The sequence below is a fragment of the Melopsittacus undulatus genome, chromosome 14 (genome assembly GCF_012275295.1).
Source record: "Melopsittacus undulatus isolate bMelUnd1 chromosome 14, bMelUnd1.mat.Z, whole genome shotgun sequence".
Taxonomy (NCBI): Eukaryota; Metazoa; Chordata; class Aves; order Psittaciformes; family Psittaculidae; genus Melopsittacus; species Melopsittacus undulatus.
Genome location: NC_047540.1, coordinates 5177628 through 5199462, shown reverse-complemented (window position 1 = coordinate 5199462; position 21835 = coordinate 5177628). Strand labels below are relative to the sequence as shown.

Here is a 21835-nt window from a genome sequence, read left to right as displayed (position 1 = left end):
TCACAAAGCATGGGAAGATTTCATAGGATCCCGAATGGGTTTGGGTTGGAAGGGAGCTTAAAGCTCCTCCAGCTCCAACCACGGGCAGGGACACCTTCCACTGGAGCAGCTGCTCCAAGCCCCTGTGTCCAACCTGGCCTTGAGCACTGCCAGGGATGGGGCAGCCACAGCTTCTCTGGGCACCCTGTGCCAGCGCCTCAGCACCCTCACAGGGAACAGCTTCTGCCTCAGAGCTCAGCTCAGTCTCCCCTTGGGCAGGTTCAAGCCATTCCCCTTGGCCTGTCCCTACATCCCTTGTCCCAAGCCCCTCTCCAGGTTTCCTGCAGCCCCTTTAGGCACTGGAGCTGCTCTCAGGTCTCCCCTTCAGGAGCCTTCTCTTGTCCAGGCTGCCCCAGCCCAGCTCTCTCAGCCTGGCTCCAGAGCAGAGCTGCTCCAGCCCTCACAGCATCCCCATGGCCCCCTCAGTCCCGGTGCGCACCGGACCGTGTGCTCCGGCCCCGGTTCTCGGTGCTCGTCCGATCCGGTCCCGCATCCCCCGGTCCGTGTCCGTGCGGGGCCCATCGTGGGGCTCCGCTCCCGTCCCCCCCCCGGTGCCCGGCGCCCGCCGGGGACAGCCCCGGGGCGGCCCAAGATGGCGGCGGGCGCGGCGGGCGCCGCCTTTGTTGGGCGCGGGGCCGGGCGGCGGCGGCGGCGCGTGCGCGGTGCGGCGCGGCCAGAGGCGGCTGCGGCGGGCGGCGGTGAGGAACCGGCCCCGGCCCCGGCTCCGGCCCCGGCTCCGGCCCTGCCCGGCCCCGGCCCCTGCCCGCGGCCCACGGCTCGGAGCGGCGCCCGCGTGGATGGGATGGAAGCGGGACCCTCGGGAGCAGGTACCGGGGGTTGGGGGGGGGATCCCCGGGGTGAGGGGGGAGCAGCGTGCGCTGAGGGAGCCTGCGAGGGGCGGGCCGGGGAGCCCCGCGGCGGGGCCGGGGGTCGGGAACGGGGACATGGGGGTGCAAGGAGAGCCGGGGGGGTCGGGGCGTGTGGAATGGGGGGCGATGCTGTGGGGAGCGGGGGGGCTGTGGTGCGGTACCGGGGTCTGGTGTGGGGAGCGCAGGGGCCCGTGCGGGGCCGAGCGGGGGCACAGGGCCGGGGTCGTGCCTGGATGGGGTGCTGGGTACCCCATAGCGGCCCCGGGTACCCCATAGCGGTCCCGGGTACCCCACAGCGGCCCCGGTGCGCGGAGCAGCAGCATCCCCCCCGCTCCCCATTGTCCCCCGGTGCAGTGCTGGGGCCGCAGGCCGGGAGCGGGCGTGGGGCCGGCGATGCTCGCGTCGTGACAGCACCGAGCGGGTCCTCACCCCGCGCCGGGGCATGCGCGGAGCCGGGGCCGTGCGTGGCGGCTGCCGGCGGGGCCGGGCTCCGGAGTCACCCCCGGTGCCCCCGCACACCCCCGGCTGCAGCGGGGCCGGCCACGGCGCTGCCTGCACCCCTGCACCCGTTCGTTGTGTGGGGCTTGGAGCGCTGCTCCCCGAAATCCAGCCTCTTGTGCCCGGTGTGAGCATCACAAACCGGTGCTGCGGACGGGATCTGGTGCCTGCACTAAGGCCGACGGGAGCGGTGGGCACCGGGGCCTCGGCCCTGCCGTGCAGTGCGTTTGCTGCCGGCTGTAACGCGCTGGAGCGGGAGGGTTTGACAGAGGTGTGCACGTTTACAACCGAACCCGGTCCTTCCCTGAGGGCAGCACGGAGATCCCGTCGTGTCTGTTGCCTTCTGCCTGCCGGCGCTTTGTGCCTGGGGCTGATTTATTGGCATTGGGGAGCTGAGATTTGGCGTCATGGGCTTTGCTGGTGCCTCGGGGCGATAGTGGAGCTGCTGCGTGGGGCAATGGAGATAACGCTGCCTGCACCTTCCTGCCAGCCTGGGCTTACTCTGTTCGGGTGCTGTAGGATGTTGTTATCTTGGGTGGGATGGGGATGGGTTTGGGTTTGGGTTTCAGTCCCACGGATGGGGCTGTACTGGGAGCAGGGACTCTGCTCTCCTGGAGTTTCCCCTTTCCTCCCCATATCTGCCTGTGGGATGTCTGCTCCCACCCGTGTTCCTCTGCATCCAGGGGAGATGTGTTCCCTGTGCTGCAGGAGCTCCTGCAGATCCCACCCTGCCTTGGCATCCCTTTGCCTGCTGGTGGACTCCAGGTGCAGGGCTGAGGCTCCTGGATGAGCTCTGATGATGCAGGACTGGGATAAAGCAGGAATCCAGCATGTGCCTGACCTGAAGATGCCTGGAAAGGCAGGGGAGGAACGTGGGACATGTTGTGACCCACAGGCACCGCTCAGGGGCACACGTGTGTGCAGTGGCTTTAAAACTAAACTCAGTTCCTCCCTCAGCTTTTAGTTTTCTTTATCCCTCCCAAACTTCCTCCATGCTGTTAATCCTAACCGATGTCTTCCTGTGCTCAACCCTGCGAAGCCCCCGAAGCTGTTCCGTCTGTTGGATCTCTTTATCTTCAGGAAACATGAATGGGATGGGGCTGTACCAAGAAACAGAGCTGGGAGAAGCACCTTGCCTGGAGACATGGCACATATGGGTTATCTCTACACACTTCTGCAGCCTCTCTCTTAACCCCAGGATGAACAAAACAGGGACACATTATTAAGATGGCAGACACTAAAAAGAAGCCAAAGCAGGCAAGGAAGTGCTGCTCTTTCCGCAGGGTGACCTGTGGTGGGGCTACAGGAGGGTTTAACACTGGAGACCCCAGCCTTGGGCTCTGCAGGCTGCCCATGGTGTGGGGACATGGAGAGGAGCTGGCATTGCCTTTGTCCTGCCCCTCTGGCACCGGGGGCTGCCTTTGTCTGGTGCTTCTGGCTCTGCACAGCCCCGGCTGCTGCCTGGATGTGTGTGGGAGCAGAATGAGACCCTGTGGGTATGCAGGAGGGGTCTCAGCCTGCACCCAGGCTGGGCACTGCTGCGGTGCAGGGTCACACAGCCTGTGGTGACCACCAGAGGTGGCAGTCACGGTGCTGGGGGCTTCTTGCACCCTATCAGAGGTACCAGAAAGGGGGACATGGAGCTGCTGGGCACATCCCAATGTGGGCTCATCCCAATGGGTCAAAGCCGTGCCCGTGCTGCTGGCATCGCCGCACTGCTCTCCCTTGGAGCCAAAGGTGCTGTTTGTGATCCCAGGGAATGGTGCCATGGAGGTGGTGATGCTCTTGCTGCTGTGTTGTGCTCTGTCACAGCATCCGTGGGGTCATTCCATTGTCCAGCATCAGCTGCGTCAGGGCAGGTTTATAACTTGACACTTTAGTTTGTCACCCATGATATCCAAGTGGGAAGTTGAGGTTTGACACACACAGAAATGCCCTTTGCAGCACTTGGCATTGAAGGTACGAAGAGCTATCTTGTTTTCAGCAGTAAGTACTGTAGTAAACCAGGGCAGGAGCAGTGCTTGGGCAGCTCAAGTTTTCCCTTAGGAGATGGATTCTGGTGCACAGGATGGATTTAACGCAGTCAGAGCCCTCTGCCCCATGTGGGCATGAACCACCTAAACTCAGTGTAGTGCTGAACCAAGCCCCTGCAGCTGCATGAACCTGCTTGGGGTGACTCGGGAAGGAGCAGGCGGCCGCTGCAATGGCTGGGTTGGCAGAGATCAGGTGGTGCTTTTGGAAGTCTGGGCTCTGTGGGACAGCATCAGTCACCTGGAGCCAGCAGGATTGAAGATGTGGAGCCTGGAGACTGGGCAAGCCAATTGCTCATCCCGCTTGCCATTGCCTTTCCTTCTGGTGCTGCCGCTTGCTTTGCCTCCTGATGGGGCTTTTCACTGCTCAGGTGGGTTCCAGGGGCTGGTTTAGGGCTGGAGGTGGCTCGGGTCAGTCACAGAGGGAGCTCTGTGTGTCCGGTGCCGTTGCTGTGCTGCTCCCCCCGGTTCCTGGCTGTGTTTTGGGGCTGGGTGCGTGGGGAAGGGGCCATCACAGACCCGCTGCCGCCGCCGCACTCAAACTCCCTTTTGTCTCACCCTGTTCCCGTGACCCCTCGCCTGAATGCGGCGCTGGCGAGGATTTCAATGGCATGGTAAGCACAGGCAGCTGTTGGGCAGTGGGTCCTGTTCCCCAGCTGTTGCCATAAAGAACAGCCACAAAGCATCTTCCAGAGCTAACTCCTTGCCCCTTGGCAGTGCTGCCCTCGCCAGCATCTCTGCCCGATGGCGCTTCCCAGCCATGGAGTGATGGGAACGATGCTCCTGCTGCCGGCACGTCCCCAGGCCATGGCTTTTGTGTGCCAGAGTCTGTGATTCCTGCCGAGCTGCTGCATTTCTAATGGCAGCAGATTTCATCCTGCTCAGTGCCCGCATTGTGCGCAGGAACCGCGCTGCCCCTCCAGCCCCCGGCCCCACACATTTACATGACAAAGTGGGAGCCTGTGCAGCTTTGCCATGGAGAGTCCAGATATGCAGGAGCCCCCCCCCGTCTATGGGTGGTTTGGGTGGGTTTGAAGGAGTTTTCTCCTCCCAAAAGGAACCAGCACCTTTTGTTGTGCTGTGCCTGCCACAGCATCCTTGAGCCAGGCAGAGGGTGGCTTGTGGGAGGACTTGCACTGAGGCAGGTCACTGGGGAACCCTGAGCATCCCGGTGTGGTCAGGGCTGAGCCCACCCTGCCTGCTCACCAAAGGGCTTTGGGATCTCTCCCACCTGGGCCAAAGCAGCCAAAGCCAGGCCAGAGCTGCAGTCGCATCCTGCAGCTCCCATCAGGCACTGAGCATCAGCCCTGGTCCCCCTCCCTGTGCTGGCTGATCCCATGTCACCACTCTAACCATGGCCATGTCCTGGGTAGGCAGCACTGCACCAGGCTGTGCCTTTTGGATCTGGAAGTGAATTAGAAGGGAAAAGTCATTGTTGCTCCCAGGGCTCATCCTATCCCCTCGGTGTCCTGCCCCTTGGTGGCCTCCGTCAGCAGGGAAAGGTGGGGTGCAAAAGCAAAAGGCAGCTCCGAGGCTCAGGTTTGCTGCTCTTCTGGTTTTCCACTTCTGATAGTTTTAGCCTGGAGCTGAAGTCTGGATTGCAAAAGCAAGTGGATGGGAGCAGGGGGTGCTGAGAGCACTGTGTGCTCAGGAGCCTGAATGGGAGCCGGGATGCTGCTCGGGGCTGATGGTGGCCAACCCGATGGAGCGCTCCCCGCACCCAGCCCAGCTGGCTGAGGCCTCATGGGCTCTGAGAGACAGCAGAGGATGGGAACTGGGATAGGGGGAGATGGGAAGCATGGGACCAGCGCAGGAAGGGCAGATCTCACCTCGGAGAGCAGCAGTGTTGAGAGCTTCTTTGGGGTTATTCTGTAAGATACCTTTGAGTGCACAGGTGCTGTAAGGTCAGAAACAGCTCAGCCCCAGGGCTGGGCACTGGTACCCACCCCTGCGTCTCCAGAGCTTCCTTAGTCTATAATGGGCCTTGTGGAAAAAAGTGAACTTCCCTCTTCATGGGTTTGGGGCCGTGCTGCTTGAGGTGGGGATTTGGGGTTGGTTTTTTGCTGCCTCTCATCATTCATAGGGAGGTGCACCAGGACATGGGGGTGTGTGTGGTCAGGAGTCCCTTGGCCTCTGAAGGTCTGTCCTGCTGCCACACATGGTGAGGCAAAGCAGGGATTACTTCCATGCTGGAGGATGGTGTGATGCACAGCACAGCGGAGCAGAGGCCTTGGCACTGCCGTGGACAGCTCGGCTGGGGCCGGCGCTTGCCAGATGGTGCCAGGGGAGCTGTTTCCAGCTGTGCTGGTCCAAACTCTGCCACCACCACCTGCTGCCAGGAGCAGGGAGTGGGAGAGCTGGTTCGGATGCAGGGATGCAGAGCGCTGGGGCTGCAGTGTCCATCTGTCCTCCTGACCGGCTCTCTCCTTGCAGCTGCAGGCGCATACCTGCCCCCCTTGCAGCAGGTATTCCAAGCGCCACGTCGGCCTGGGATAGGAACTGTTGGGAAGCCCATCAAGCTCTTGGCCAACTACTTTGAAGTGGACATTCCCAAGATTGATGTGTATCATTATGAAGTGGATATCAAGCCAGACAAATGCCCACGCAGAGTCAACAGGTAAGGCAAGTATTAGAGGTTTTGGCACTCATTCCCTGCTTCCAGTTTCCTCGTGGAGGCTCCATAAGTGCCTGTCTCTGTCTTCACCAGTGGAAGCCATCAGGGTGGCATTGTGGCAGGGCCACAGTGATGTCCAGTGCCCACGTGTGGCTGGTCCCCACCGGCCGTGTGTGTGCAGCAGTGCTGGTTCCTGCCCCTGGCAGCCTCGGAGCTCCTGTCCCTGCTTCTTCAAAGCAGCTGTGCTATTTTGGCAGTGATCCCTAGTTTAAAAATAGCAGCTCAGACCTCGGGTCATGATGTACTTCTCTGTTCTTTGTTTTCCTTTTGATGTCCTGTTCTCTGCCTGTCCCCTCCCACCCTGTGTGTGCTGAAGCCAATGAGCCAAGCAGGGCAAGAGCAAGGCCTTCCTGCCCCAGGGGGAATCAGCTCTGCTCTCTGGTGCCCCATGGCTCAGCAGGGCCATGAGAAGGGACCAGGCTGTAAAGAAACCAGCAAAATGAACCTGTTCCTTCTCTCCCCCATCCCTTTTCCTTGCCCCCTCACCTGCATAGGGAAGTTGTGGAGTACATGGTACAGCACTTCAAACCACAGATCTTTGGTGACCGAAAGCCAGTCTACGATGGGAAGAAGAACATCTACACTGTCACAGCCTTACCCATTGGAAACGAGCGGGTAAGAAGGGGTGATAAGCCCCATGCTGGCAGCGTGACCTGCCTTCAGGCTGGGAGGGACAAGCTAAAACTGATCCCTTCCCCTTGTGCCTGTGGGAATGCCATGATCACAGAATCCCAGCCTGGTTTGGGTTGAAGGGACCTTAAAGCTCCTCCAGCTCCAACCCCTGCCACGGGCAGGGACCCCTTCCACTGGAGCAGCTGCTCCAAGCCCCTGTGTCCAACCTGGCCTTGAGCACTGCCAGGGATGGGGCAGCCACAGCTTCTCTGGGCACCCTGTGCCAGCGCCTCAGCACCCTCACAGGGAACAGCTTCTGCCTAAGAGCTCAGCTCAGTCTCCCCTCTCTTGGGCAGGTTCAAGCCATTCCCCCTGCCCTGACCCTACAGACCCTTGTGATCGCTTCTTCCCTTCTGCACACAGGTTGACTTTGAGGTGACGATCCCGGGGGAAGGCAAGGACAGGATATTTAAGGTCTCTATCAAATGGATGGCCATCGTGAGCTGGCGCATGCTGCACGAGGCCCTGGTCAGCGGGCAGATCCCCGTCCCCCTGGAGTCTGTCCAGGCGCTGGATGTTGCCATGAGGCACTTGGCTTCCATGAGGTACCTGCATAGAGGGAGGGAACCGGCTGCTCTTGGCTGCTGCTGTGGCTGGGCCTGGCCTTGATGGTCTTTGGGAGGAGGTGGCTGTGCTGCTCCAGGTGCTCCTGCTAAAGAAGGTGCATCCAGGCTGATGCAGCAGGCGATGGGTGCTGTGGTCACTGCTGGTGAGTGCTGTCTGACCTGGTGTGCCCTGGCTTGCAGGTACACCCCTGTGGGTCGCTCCTTCTTCTCCCCTCCCGAAGGCTACTACCACCCCCTGGGAGGCGGCAGGGAGGTCTGGTTCGGTTTCCACCAGTCGGTCAGACCTGCCATGTGGAAGATGATGCTCAACATTGATGGTGATGTATTCATTCATGCTGGGGAACCGCAGTGGTTGGGTCGGGTGCACTGAGGGGGGCTGGATCCAGCCGAGCCTTGGCCAGGTCCATCTGCTGCGGGAGAGCAGAGACACATCGTGGTGTTTGTCTGCAGTGTCGGCCACCGCCTTCTACAAAGCCCAGCCCGTAATCGAGTTCATGTGTGAGGTCCTGGACATCCGGAACATCGACGAGCAGCCCAAGCCCCTGACGGACTCACAGAGAGTGCGTTTCACCAAGGAGATCAAAGGTAGAGCAGTGGGGACCTGTCCCCAGCTGGATGCTGCCCAGACCCTGCCTGTGGCTCATCTGCTCAGCCCCTGCAGTGATGGAGGGGAACAGGAGCTGCACATTGAACAGCCCTTTACTCTGCTGTCTCCCTGTCTCCCATCAGGTCTGAAAGTGGAGGTTACCCACTGTGGGCAGATGAAGAGGAAGTACCGCGTGTGCAACGTTACCAGGCGGCCGGCCAGCCACCAGACGTAAGGAAAAACCTGAGCTCTTCCCTTCTGGCACCTGCTGGTGTCATTAGGGAAAGGCTGTGATGGCAGAAGGAGATGTGTCTGGGGCTCTGCAGCCAGTGTGGGCTGTGGTGAAGGCGAGCAGGATGCAGGGGACACTGGGAGAGCAGAGGATGCTGTCTCTAACAGGCTTCGTGCCCCCCCAGCTTTGCCCACCCTGGAGCTGCTGCCCTGTACCAGGAGAGGGTGGTTAACCTGGAGCTCAGCTCGGCTCCCAGGGAGGGCACCAAGCACAGAAGTCCTCCTGAGTGCCAGTGTGCTGTACTGCTGTACCTGACAGGGGCATGTCCTGCAGTCAACATTTGCCCTGATTAGCTGGATTAGTGAGGGAAAGCTTTATTTGGGACCCGAGTCCCACACTGGGGTCAGAGTATTCTTGACTCCATTTCTGCAAACACCACTGGTGTGCTCTTTGTTCTTTCACGGTAGCTCAGGCTGGGAGCCTGTTCCCTCTCTTCCCAGCCAGAGCAAGCAGTGCTTGAGCTCTGGAAGTGTCTGTTCTGAGCAGGTGCCCCTTCGTGTCCTGCCCCTGCCAGGTTTCCCCTGCAGCTGGAGAGTGGGCAGACAGTGGAGTGCACAGTGGCTCAGTACTTCAAGCAGAAATACAACCTGCAGCTGAAATACCCACACCTCCCCTGTCTCCAGGTTGGCCAGGAGCAGAAGCACACCTACCTGCCCTTAGAGGTGAGCATCAGCTCATGTGTTGGGAGCACCAGTTACCTCAGTGTTGGCTTGGCAAGAGCTTCAGGCTGGTTTTGGGCTCGCTGCAGGGCCTGAGTGCTGTGCCCATGGGGCAGCTCAGCGGTGGTCCCCCTTGTCTCGCCTGTCCCTAACACGAAGCTGCTGTCTCTCCCCTGCCATGCAGGTGTGTAACATCGTGGCAGGCCAGCGGTGCATCAAGAAGCTCACAGACAATCAGACGTCAACCATGATAAAAGCAACAGCCAGGTCTGCCCCAGACAGGCAGGAGGAAATCAGTCGCCTGGTGCGTGGCACGAGGGATGGGAGGGCTGGTGTTTGGGCTGTGGCTCTGGTAGCGGGTACAGCATCATGTCTGTGATGCACCTTGTTGTGGTCCTGCTCCTCAGCTGCTGAGCGCTGCAGCTGGCTCAGGAGATGCTGGTGGGATTAATGGCTTGCGTTTATTCCCCTCTTCCCACTAAATTCCTGGTCAGAGATGCCTGCATGGGGGTAATGGACACATGCATAGAGGAGCCCAGCCCCAAGTGACTGTGGAAACTCGTGTACAGCAGATTCACGCTAATGGAACCTGATCCAAAGGCAGCTGGAACTAAAAATAGGAAAACAACTTGGAGAAATGACCCTGGCTGTGGGTGAATGTGGGGCTGTGTTGTGGGGCTGTGGTACGGGAGCTCTGTCTGCAGGTCAGCCGGGGGCAAGGCAGGGGAAAGCAAACCTAGCTCTGCTCTGCATTGGTCAGTGTGTTCCCAAATGAGGTCCCCATGAGTCAGTTTGGTTTGACCCTTTGTGTTAAACCACCTGCCCTCTCCTTACAGAGAGGTCTGCAGCTCTGCAGGGAGCAGGACTTGAGGTTCTGGGTGGGATGCAGCAGTTTGTCTCACTCCTTCCTATGGCCTTTCCTTCCCTTTGCAGATGAAGAATGCCAGCTACAACCTGGATCCATACATTCAAGAGTTTGGGATCAAGGTTAAGGATGACATGACAGAGGTGACGGGGAGGGTCCTGCCAGCACCCATCCTGCAGTATGGAGGCAGGGTAAGCAGGGCTGCAGTGCCTGGGTGCTGAACTGTGTTGTGCAGAGAGAGGCCTTCACACCAGAAAACATTGTTGCTGAGCAAATCTTGTGCTGCCTTCATGTGTGTGGGGTAGAGCAGGAGTGTTTTACCCCAGGGCTTGGGGTTTGGGGTTGTTTTATCAATACAAGTGTTGTGAAGTTGTAAGCAAGAGTCAGAAGTGTGAGCTGAAGGGGAGAGGGATGCTCAGGGCAAGCAGCTTGGGTGAATTCTCCATCTCTGCTGAGGAGCTGAGCTGGGGAATTGCCCATGGGCGACCCTGGCAGGGCAGGGAGCTGGTGAGGGCATGTGGCCTGGCAATGGGGCAGTGCTCTGACTGTCTGTTTGCCTTGCAGAACCGGGCCATTGCAACTCCCAACCAGGGCGTGTGGGACATGCGAGGGAAGCAGTTCTACAACGGCATTGAGATCAAAGTCTGGGCCATTGCTTGCTTTGCCCCACAGAAGCAGTGTCGAGAGGAGGTGCTGAAGTAAGGAAAGGGGCAGCCTGTGGGGTGGGGGGAGCTGTGGCTCGTGGGGTCCCACCCTGCTGCTCCCAGCCCGGGGCTGTGCATCCTCTGTCACTGATACCTGGTGTGTATGCAGCTGCATTAATTGCTCGTGGTACCAGTTTGATCTGGGTTCACACTTGGGTGTTCAGTCTTGTCTCTGTTAGTTTATCCAGGGAGCCTGACTGTTTATGCTGGCTGCAAACAGCCGTTACAGAGCCTGCCAGGGTGAGGTGAGCACATTGGCATGTGTGAGCTGACAGTCAGGCTCTCCTCGATCTGCTCTTTGCATCAGGTAGCTGCAGCATTGTGATCTGATACTGCCAGCCCAAAAGCTGTATTGCACTCTTTGAAGCTGGATCCCCTCAGAGAGATGGGGTTGTGAGGGATGTTGAATTAGATTTCCCCATACTCTGTCTGAAATACCATAATTCATGTAGGAAGCATCCTAACTTGCCATGGGTTTTTAGTACTGAGCATTGTGAGGCTTTCTGAAAAGCTTTGGTAGCTTAGACATACTCTGCTTTGTTAGCAAAGTGACACCGAGTGGGGAGAGACCCTGCACTCCTCTTCTGACTCCTTTGGGGCAGAGCTGGGAGCCCTGTTCTCCCTTGAGCTCTCTCTGCATCCGATTTATCCTTGGTAATCCAAAACCCCAAAGGTGGCTGAACACTTTGGTTTTGCAAATCACCTGGAGATGAGCAGGTTTGCTCCCCCTTCACCAGCCTTCAAACAGAGGATGGCCCCATCACTTCAGGAAGAGTCAGTGCTGGGGTAGGCAGGCACCAAGAGGGGACAGGTCAGCCCTAACATGTGCTGGTCTTGCACTTCCTGCACCATTGCCCTTGCTGGATGCTGCAGAGCCACAGGTGATGTCCCTGTGTCTGTCCTGCCCCGCTCCAGCCGGGGGTCTCCTCACTCAGTGCTGTGCAGGATTGCTCCGGGCTCACTGCTTCTCCTCCCTGGCACAGGAACTTCACAGACCAGCTGCGCAAGATCTCCAAGGATGCAGGGATGCCCATCCAAGGCCAGCCCTGCTTCTGCAAATACGCCCAGGGTGCTGACAGTGTGGAGCCCATGTTTCGACACCTCAAGAACACTTATTCAGGGCTGCAGCTCATCATTGTCATCCTGCCAGGGAAGACACCAGTGTACGGTGCGTGTGGGGCTGGGGCGAGCGGGGACAGGAGAGGGCTCTCCCCTCTGCTCCTCCTGCTGGGGTTTCTCTCCCTGTTTCCAAGGATGCTGCTGGCAGGGGCACAGTGCTGATTGCCTTGTGCTCATCTGCTTCCTCTGCCCGCAGCTGAGGTGAAGCGTGTTGGGGACACCCTCCTGGGGATGGCCACGCAGTGTGTCCAGGTCAAGAACGTGGTGAAAACCTCCCCGCAGACCCTTTCCAACCTCTGCCTCAAGATCAACGTCAAGCTCGGGGGGATCAACAACATCCTTGTGCCTCACCAGCGGTGTGTATGGCTCCTGCCTCGCATGGGTGATTCCCAAGTCCCTGCCCGTGCTGCCTGCTTGGATTTATGTGGGCAAGAGGGAGCCTGTGGGTGTTTGTGTGAAGTAGCTCTTTGAAATGGAGCTTTTCAGCCTGTCTCGCCTAGTAATGAGTTACTGATGTGCTCAGGCCAGAGCCTGGAAGTCGGGAGGTGTTATCTGTGTGATCTGTTCATCTCCATTAGGCTGTGCCTCACCTTGCCATGGCCCCAGATGCCTGACTGCTGCTTTCTCTTCTCTCCCACCAGCTCTGCTGTCTTTCAGCAGCCGGTGATCTTCCTCGGGGCCGATGTCACTCACCCACCGGCAGGAGATGGGAAGAAACCCTCCATAACAGCTGTAAGTTCCTTGTCCAGAGCCAGGCTTGGTGCCCAAGAGCCCTGCAGGGACGCAGGAGCTGGAGTGGGACTCGTGTGTCCCATGAGGTCCCTGTGGTGACACCTCTTGAGGTGGTTCCATGCTCTTTTGGGTGTTCTGATCCCACTCTCGGGGAGGTGGGTCCCTGATCCCTTCCTGCCTCTCTGCAGAAGAGCCACTGGGAGAGCTGGCAGCTGCCAGCAGATGGGGCTGGTGATGTGCAGACCCCATGAGTGCTGTCAGACAGGGCCAGGGTGTGCAGGGAGCTGGGGGCGGCCACCGTGCTCCCTGGAGTCATCCCTGGGCATCCCCATCCTTCAGTGCAGCCCTAGGAGGGACCTTCCCCAGCTGGGAGAACTGGGGCTTTGGAGATGGGGGGAAGCTGAGCTGCTTCTGAGCCTTTTGGGGAGAAGGATTTGCCTTCACCTCAACCGAGTAATGAGCATCCATCCATGAAGTGCCACTGGGATGCTGGTGGGGCTGGGTGGCAGCTCGTGCCCTTCGCCAGGCTGTAGGACGTTGTTACAGTGAGGGAGAGTGTCAGGTTTAATTAAGCACGTCAGCATTTTCCTACTAAGTTCTTAACTTTCCAGGGCTCCCAGCTCAGGTTTTCCTTGGCATGCGAATGCCTCTTTGGAACGAGTGGGTTTTTGATTCATTAGCAGGGGTTGGGAATGGCTTTTGACTGCGTGCTGTAGGTGTGGGTGGGACAGAACAGGCTGTTTCCTGGCGCAGCGCTGCTCTGCAAACATCTTTGGTGTTTTCTGTGCAGGACCACGGCAGGGCTTTCTTTATCTTCGTTTTTGTGAGGGCTGTTCTGAAGCTGCAGGGGAGGAGGAGGAGGGCAGCACCTTCACGTGGCCTTCGTCTCGTCCTCGCTGCGCTGTTAACTGGGCAATGGGAGGGGGTCTGTGGCTGAAGCCAAAGGAAACATTTCTGTTGTGCACATGAGCTCCGATGGTGCAGCCCAGACTTGAGAGCTCCATTTGGGAATGGCTTGAACCTGCCCAAGGGGAGACTGAGCTGAGCTCTGAGGCAGAAGCTGTTCCCTGGGAGGGTGCTGAGGCGCTGGCACAGGGTGCCCAGAGAAGCTGTGGCTGCCCCATCCCTGGCAGTGCTCAAGGCTGGCTTGGAGTGAGCTGCTCCAGTGGAAGGGGTCCCTGCCCTGCCCTGTCGTGCTGGGGCAGAGCAGCAGCAGCCCCACAGCCGCTCGATGGCACCAGCCAAGTTATCTCCCTGGAAATTCCCATAAATGCTGCAAAGGGCCTGGCAAGGTGAAAGCAGGATGTGGCCACGACTGGGGATGTCCCTTTTGGGCTTTAGTTACCTGAACAGTATTCACTGTCCCATCCCTTGTGAGCTCGGGTGCTCTGCCCACTGCCAGCTGTGGGTGTTGGAAGCGTGCAGAGGCTGGGAATGTCCCGTGTCCCCTCCATCCTTGCTGTTGTAACCTCGGCCTCTGTCACTGCAGGTTGTGGGCAGCATGGACGCCCACCCCAGCCGGTACTGTGCCACGGTGCGTGTGCAGCGTCCTCGCCAGGAGATCATTGAGGACTTGTCCTACATGGTGAGGGAGCTCCTCATCCAGTTCTACAAATCCACCCGCTTCAAACCCACCAGGATCATCTTCTACCGCGATGGTGTTCCTGAGGGACAGCTCCCGCAGGTGAGGACCCCTCAGATCCTTGTCGGCTCCCTTAGCTGGGTGCCAGTGTGTCCCCTCACCCTGCATGCCCACCGTCTCTCCAGATCCTTCACTATGAGCTCCTAGCGATCCGAGATGCCTGCATCAAACTGGAGAAGGATTACCAGCCCGGCATCACCTACATCGTTGTCCAGAAGAGGCATCACACCCGTCTCTTCTGTGCAGACAAGAATGAGAGGGTGAGTGCCATGGGGTGCCGGGGTTGCAGGAGGCCGATTCATCCACATCCCTTAGGAAGAGCCAGCCCTGACTGTGCTGAGGGCAAAGCTCACCAGTGGCAGCAGAGAGCTCCTGCTTGACTGAAACGTGCTGCTCAGCTGGGACCTGCATCCATGAGGATTAGGCTGCTTCCAGAAACCCAAACAGCTGTTTGCTGTTATGATGAGTTACTGAGTGCTGATGATCCCGGTGGCTCTCTGGAAATAGCCCTTGTCAGCTTGAAAACATCTGTTGTTTTGGTGATAGCTGTAGCCACTGACGTGACAGGATGAATAACCCCTTGCTTGCTCACAGCCTGTTCGTGTGTGCTGTGCAGTAGCATCAGTTGCTGTAGCTTTTCCTAGATTTGATCTAAAGTTAGTGGTTAGATCCAATCTAACAAAACTCTGGCTCTACTTGAGCATGAAGATTAAATCTTGGGAACTGAGGACAGGTTTTGATCAGAGTGCAGAAGCCCCAGTATTTCCTGGCAGAGACTCTGGCACTCTCTGCATGGATCTTTGGAGTTCTGCTCACTTGATCCCCATTTCTGCAGCAGGATGGGCCTGTGCCCAGCTCTCAGCTGCCTGCTTTCCTTCTGATGCTGTTTGCTCTGTCTCCAGGTGATGCCTGCTGTTACTGCTTGCAGGAAATGCCAGCAAGCCTGTGGGAGCAGGGAGCAGAGCAGGATGAGCTGCTGCTGCCTGCTGTTAGGAGCACGTGGGGAGCAGCTCTGCATAGTGCTCTCAAATTGAGATGCTGAGATGGGGATGCTGCACTGCGGCCCTGGTGCAGGGCGAGTGCGTTATGGACGGTGCTCTAGGCAGCTGGAAATAACCAAACTCTGCAGTGCTTGGATCTCTCTCTCTATTTCCTGTAGATTGGAAAGAGTGGGAACATCCCAGCAGGAACAACAGTGGATACAAATATCACCCACCCCTTTGAGTTCGACTTCTACCTGTGCAGTCACGCAGGCATTCAGGTACTGCACTGCAGAGCTGGCTGTTGTGGTGCTGCTGGTTTTCTTTGGCTGTTGTTGCAGGCTGTGCTCTCTTGCATCTGACCCAGCCCTGTCAGAGCTCCCTGCAGCTCCAGAGACATGGGCAGCTCCATCCAAACTGCCCTTGCAGTGGTTTTGGCGAGCCGGTGCTGGGACTGCCCTGCTGCTGCATTATATGGCACGTACTTGATTTCTCTTGGAGCCAAGGATCTCTCTAATGAGATATTCCTCCTTCAGAGTGGCCAATTCAGCAGCTTGTCAGCTGGTGTCTGAGCGTGCCGGGCTCGCTGGGGCGCCTGCTTGTCAGCAGGGACCTGTTGTCTGGCTGTGGGCGGGAGAGCTGGTTTGCTTTGCAGCTGCCTTTCTTCAGGCAGCCAAGATTAGTCAGACTGTACTGCAAAAACTGCACTCATTTAATCCACAGCTGCTTCCGCAGGGGAGGCTTCCTGGCTTCCTCTCCTGCTGCAGGGACAGCAGGGAGCTGGTGCGATGCCATGGGCTGTGCAGCGGCAGGGCATGGGCACGGGGCAGTGGCAGTGATGCTGGTTTGCACATCAGTGCTAAGGGCTTTCCTGCCCTGTGGTGCACATGGGGTTCTCACATTAGGGAAGCGCAGGCATCTGTCCTGCTCAGGCAGTCTGATGGGTTGATTTGACTGGGGAGGGGATGATGGGGACACAAGGCAGCACCTCTCATGCTGCCCCCTCTCCTTCCCAGGGTACGAGTCGGCCATCCCATTACTATGTCCTCTGGGATGACAACCGGTTCACCGCGGATGAGCTGCAGATCCTCACGTACCAGCTGTGCCATACCTACGTGCGCTGCACCCGCTCCGTCTCCATCCCGGCCCCGGCCTACTACGCGCGGCTGGTGGCATTCAGAGCACGGTACCATCTCGTGGACAAGGAGCACGATAGGTGAGGGGCTCTCAGGCTGCAGGGGTGTTCAAAAGTGCCTGAATCCAAGCAGTGCTGCAGCAAACCCTCGCTTGAGGGGAAATCTGCACCTAACTGCATCCTTTTAGCTCCTGGCCTAGGGGGAACTGGGGCTAAAGGAGGGTTAAATCCCATCCCAAGCTAAGCTTCGGCCTGGGGTGTGCGAGCATTACCAGCCACCTCGGGGTACTGGAATCTCTGCAGTGGCAAGCACAGTAGCTGGCACGCACCGCATCCCTGTACACTGCTGAGATGCCTTCCTGTGCTGCCAGGCTCTGCTCTCCAAGGGGTTTTCTCAGCGTTCCTGGGGCAAAGGGAAATAATGACACATTGGTTTCCTTGATTTTCAGTGGTGAGGGCAGCCATATATCTGGACAGAGCAACGGCAGAGACCCCCAGGCCTTGGCGAAGGCTGTGCAGGTTCATCAGGACACTTTACGTACCATGTACTTTGCTTGAAAGCCTTTTGTTACCTCACTCAAGAAAGCTTTCAGATTTGTAGGAGCCATACAAAAAAGGAAGCATTGGGACACCTTGTTTATTTTCCAATGAGAGCTCACTGCAGGGCAGGCAGCGTCGAGTCGAGGCAGGAGACCAGCACCACGGGGCAGGGAAGAGCCAACACCTCTGGAGCATCGCAAGGAACCGGGGGTTATGTTCTTGATCATTTTTTTCTGGCTTTGCAAAACTTTGACCTGACCAAACACACGAAGGCGTTGGAGGAAGGGAGAGCTCCTCCCGCGAGGCCCACGCGCCTTGGCACTGATGAGATGCAATACTATAGACTCCTGACTGTGAACTGGCGGATTTGGTCCTCCGTTGCCCACCAGGCGCTGGTAGGTATTTTTTGTGTGGGTTGGGGGGAGGGGATTTTTAGAGCCTTAAAACAGAAGAGTAGATTTATAAAACTAATATTTTAGAATATGAGATGCTTTAATGGGTTAAGGGGAAAGAAACCAACTAGTTTATAGGAGAATTCTAACACTAACGGTTCCCCGCCCCGTGAATAATTCCCCCCTGTATAATGTAAGGCACCCTAGCACTTAGCTCGGAACTGAGAACTGTCTTCCTTGTGTTAAAAGCTAGTTAGCTGCTGCCGTTTGAAGCAACAGTCCAGACTTTTCCATGGGTGAGTGCCTTACTATGATGCTGCAAAATTTCCATGTTTTTAATCTTGTGAGGAAAACAGTAATCTTGTCTTGATGGTGGTCCATATTTCCATCGGAAGGAGTTGATTTCTATGGTCCTAAGTTGCAGTTTATGTTAGATCACAACCTCATGGTGGTTAAACTCCATTGAAAGATGTTGCACTTTCATACAGGACACGTTTAATGGCTGCTGACCCATTTTTTTGTTTTCCAATGTACTACTTGTTATTTAAAACTGTTTCTGACAAATGGGGGCATCTCCATCCCATGAGGACAGAAATCGCTCTCGGTTGGTTCCCCCCTTTGGTTTTGGTTTTCTTTTTCCCTGAATTTTTACAATGGACACCGGGATTTTTTTACTAAACATTATTTTTCTACGAGACCGAGTCTGTTGCCAAACTACACGAGTCATTCACATTGTCAGAGTTTACATCACCACGCTTCCCGAGGCTCTGCGCTCACACCAGAGGTTTCCAACGTTCCCTGGCCCATGAGTGTTACCAACCACAGTCCGTGCAGCGCTGGGTGCTCCTCAGCACCCACCTCCCATGTGCGTTCAGCACGTGTCTGCCCGGGTCGGCTGCTTCCCGAAGTACCATGTACCCCAAATCCAGCACCTCCAAACTGTCCCCCCTCTGCTGCTAGGTTTTGCTGCTCTTCATGTCACGGTGTCACTGATCTCATGCACAGGGGTTTTGTTTGATTCTGAAAGCACACCAGGGTTGTTCCTTTAGTCAGAATGATGAAATCCTTGTTTTTGTCATGGGGGAAACTCCTACTGAGTTGTGTCTGTAACAGGAAAAAAAGCCTTTTTCCCCAACAGTAACGTAGTGACTGCTTTTCAGACTCGTTTTGCCGCACAGAATGGCCGTTGTGCACAGTGGGGCAGTAGTAGCAACTCATTCCCAATGCCATGTGGGCAGATTATCTGGGTTCTTTCCATGAACGTGTGCACAGCGCTCCCTGCAAGAGAGCAAATGATGGGCATGCTCCTCCTGCGCTCTTCAAGGGAAGAGCTTGAAGTGTAATCACTCTCCTGCCAGCCATGAGCACGTTTCCGAGGCAGACCCACTACAGCACTGCCCCATGTCAGTACGCGCGTATAGAAGCACACCTTTTTGGTTTGTACTCTCTGATGTTTAAACTTGCCTTCATGAAAAGAACCACGTTGGTCATGTTGGCCCCTTGATCTGTCCCAGCAGTGGGAGTTGACTCGACCCGTTTTCTTTCTCGGGCACCGTGTTTGTGAGAAGTGAAGACATCAATATGCTATGCAAACTAAGTGCTGACCCACTGATGCCACGTTTTGTGAAGATCCTACGTTTAGCACAGTCCAGTTTTTTGCCTCAAGACGACAGTATTTTGTTTGTATTCTCCTTTGCACCTTGTGTCAACCTCCACTGCTGTATATCTGCAAGGTGACGGGGAGGAGACCAGGAACTATTTGTGGTCAGTAGGGTAGCGAACTCTTAGGAAGGCTTTTAGAGAGTAGGGAACGCATCAACACTAAGCACCAACATGAGAAGCCTACATTCCTGTACACAAGTGCCTGCATAGTGACACAAATTCAGCACCTCTCCATCTCATCCTCAGAACTCTGGCTCATGTTCCTTGCAAGCAAAATGATCCCAGAGGGGCTGTACCCACTCACCTGCTGTTAGAAAGCTCCTCGTTATAAGGATAGGATCGGGGTTGAGGTCAAGGTTCTCACTGCAAATCAGTTTGTTCACCAGCATTACAATGGAAAGCCCCTGGCTGCTGTTGGGCAGCGAGGGGCAAAGGTATTTTGGGTTCTAGTGTTTTCTTTTTGTGTTTTAGTTGGGTCTAGGATTCTGAAATGTCTTTTCGTAGCTGTGGCATCGCACGTGCCATTTTTAACCATTTGAAGAGACAGTGCGGGCATTTACAGAAACAGCTTCTTGCTCTGTAACAATTTTTTGTAACCTTGAGACTTGAAATGTAAAATGGACCTTTAAGATTTGCACTCATTTGTAAGGTGGCGGTTCATAGGAAACTATGAATGAAGACTTGCTGATGTAGCACCTACTTTTAACAGCGTTTTAACTACGCGACAGCTTCACAGCTTCTGAAACGCAGCTGTTGACTTGCAGATCGTGTTCTGCCCTTATTTCACCCTCTGCGTTGGGTTTTCATGGGTTTGAATGAATCAAAAAAGCCAAACTCAGTAGCTGCTGTGCCCTTTAAACCCCGTTTCCATTCTGAAGACATTTAGAAGGGGTTTGAGTTACCCACGTTTTGTATAATGGACTATGCACTGTACCTTCGACACGGCTCCAGCATTCAGCATTTCTGCCCTTTTCTTGTCCAAGATGCAAACGAGTAACTGCATGTTGAGGTGCTGTGCATTTTGCTACCCGTAGCGGATAGATGTTAACCCAGATACATATCAGGATCTGTAGTTGCAAACACAAAGTCACAAACCCCACATGGACATCCCAGATGGCTCCCGAGTCTCTGCCTTCTCCATGTGCACGTGTTCCTTCTGCAACTGGAAGCATCTCCGGGTGCCTGCCGTTTTGTGGGAAGAGGAGTAACTTTGATTTACCCATCAGCTGTTGAATGCTGTTTGATTCCCTTATCTTCTGTGTGAGTATAATGGGGGGGGGGGGGGGGGAAAGCTTTCCGGGGCAGTTGGGGTGTTCTGGTATTCACAAGCATAAACCTGATGTCTTGAGTGTCCAAAAGCCCAAGCATTCAACGTTGCCTCGTGGAAAGTTTTCTTCTTGGAAAAATGAGTGTGACATAAAAGAATGTGATTCTTTCAGGAAGAGAAAGCCAGACAGCAGGAGAGCAATAACCAAGTGAAATCCATATCTTGCCTGAGTGATTTGCACTTCAATAGTTGTGAAAGAAAATTTGCAGGACTCCAGTGCTTTTGTGTTCAATTTCTAGCCCCTTTCGTACCTCCTTTATACAAGCAAGTGTTGAACTGTACATAGGGTGTTTACGAGACGCTCTGTTTGGGTTGTTATTTTCCTTGTGGGTTACTTTGTTTTGGCTTTCGCTTGAGCTCTGTATGGTCCCTTTGTTCAATAGACGTGACCAGTTGATGTACAGTGCTTACTGAACAAGCAGCAGCACAAAACTTATTTTATTAAGAAAATACGGCTTATATTTGAAAGGTCAAATCTCAGTTTTCCTTTTTGTATGCGTGGAATTGAGACTGGTGAAGAGTAACAAAATCCTTGGATTAGGCCAAACGAAAATGCTGTAAGATCATAACCACCTCTTTATTAAAGAAAACAGTATGATTCAAGAGCTCCAGAACATTGTATTTATATTGATTTGATTTGGTTTGATTTGATTTGATTGCCTTTGTGGATTTCTCTTTCTTTTTTGCCTTGGTCCTGGTTTTTGCTTGCAACTTTGACTCCGCAGTCCCAAGTGTCTGTTACCCTGTAACTGTTGGCAGAAGACCTAAATAAAAGCAATGTGAACACGTTGGGGTGACCCTCCTGAGTCAGACTGCGTGGGGAAGGTTCATGAGCAGCCCCGGCCCTTGGGAAAGGCCTGGGGACGGAGAGGGAAGCGCTGACTGTAGCTGGATTGCGTCAGGTACTGCAGAGGATCCAAACCCCATCCCATAATGAGGGAAACACTTCAGTGAACAAATACTTCTTAAAACTTCTTGGAATATGGGAGCCAATTCTGCTGATTTGCACTGTAGCATCAGAACATGTGCTTCCAAACCGAGCACTTGTATGGGTTCCACACACATCCTGCTACTGGTTTTGAGGTTATAGCTTATTTTATACCTTATAGCTTATTGTAAACTGAGTCTTACCATAGAACAGAAATCATCTCCTGCAGCTCCTGTGAGAGGTGCCTTGTGCAGCCGGGTCTGAAGACCAGAAAACAGGTCGGGCTCCTGGGTTTCGGATGTTAAGTTGGCATTTGAGCCCCGGCCTGGGGTTCTGGTTACAGCAGAACCAGAGGTGCTCACCTGCCTCCAAAGTCTGTGTTCTGCAGAGATGCCTCCCTCTGCTGTATCTGCTTGATCTCGGGGATCACATTTCCCCTTCCCTCTCAGGATTCCAGACAGGAAATGAATATTAGTCATTTACTTTCAGGTTGCGTGGGTTTGGAACCCATAACTACATTGACTCTTCATAAAGGGCAGTCTTGGGATGATCCTTCTCAATCATGATTCTGAAACCTAGGGAATGAACCTCAAATTCCTCTTCTGCTGGCCCAAAGTCCCAGCTCTTTAGTAGCTCCTCAGCTATTTGTATGGGGAAATGCCCCTTTCACCACCAGGACAGGAGGGGATATAATTTCTTCATACCAAGTACCAGGTTCAAACCTGCTTGGACTGTATGGGCAGCTCTTACCCCAGAAGTGATGCTTTGGGGTAGAGGGTGCCAGTGCCTGACCTGGTGCTGAGCCTGGTGCATCCCTCAGTTGCACTGCTCGTTTCAGGCTCTGCGTGTTCACTGGCAGATTGTGTGCCAGGGCTGTGGTGAAGCGGTGCTGAGCATGGTTACAAACACTGCCCAACAGGAGAA

The 21835-nt window shown here is 55.7% G+C and overlaps 1 protein-coding gene across 1 annotated transcript; it reads left to right on the top strand.

The window, feature by feature from the left end:
• The first annotated feature begins 762 nt into the window (after positions 1-762).
• LOC101868458 (protein argonaute-1) lies at positions 763-17173 on the top strand. The gene is made up of 19 exons (XM_034069156.1): positions 763-866; positions 5870-6053; positions 6605-6725; positions 7146-7327; positions 7529-7665; positions 7799-7933; positions 8078-8165; positions 8741-8888; positions 9070-9189; positions 9819-9941; positions 10315-10448; positions 11438-11622; positions 11770-11929; positions 12215-12305; positions 13795-13989; positions 14073-14207; positions 15107-15208; positions 15944-16143; positions 16512-17173. The coding sequence occupies exons 1-19, from the start codon at positions 842-844 to the stop codon at positions 16618-16620; spliced, it is 2574 nt and encodes an 857-aa protein (XP_033925047.1). The 5' UTR covers positions 763-841; the 3' UTR covers positions 16621-17173.
• The last annotated feature ends 4662 nt before the right edge of the window (positions 17174-21835 follow it).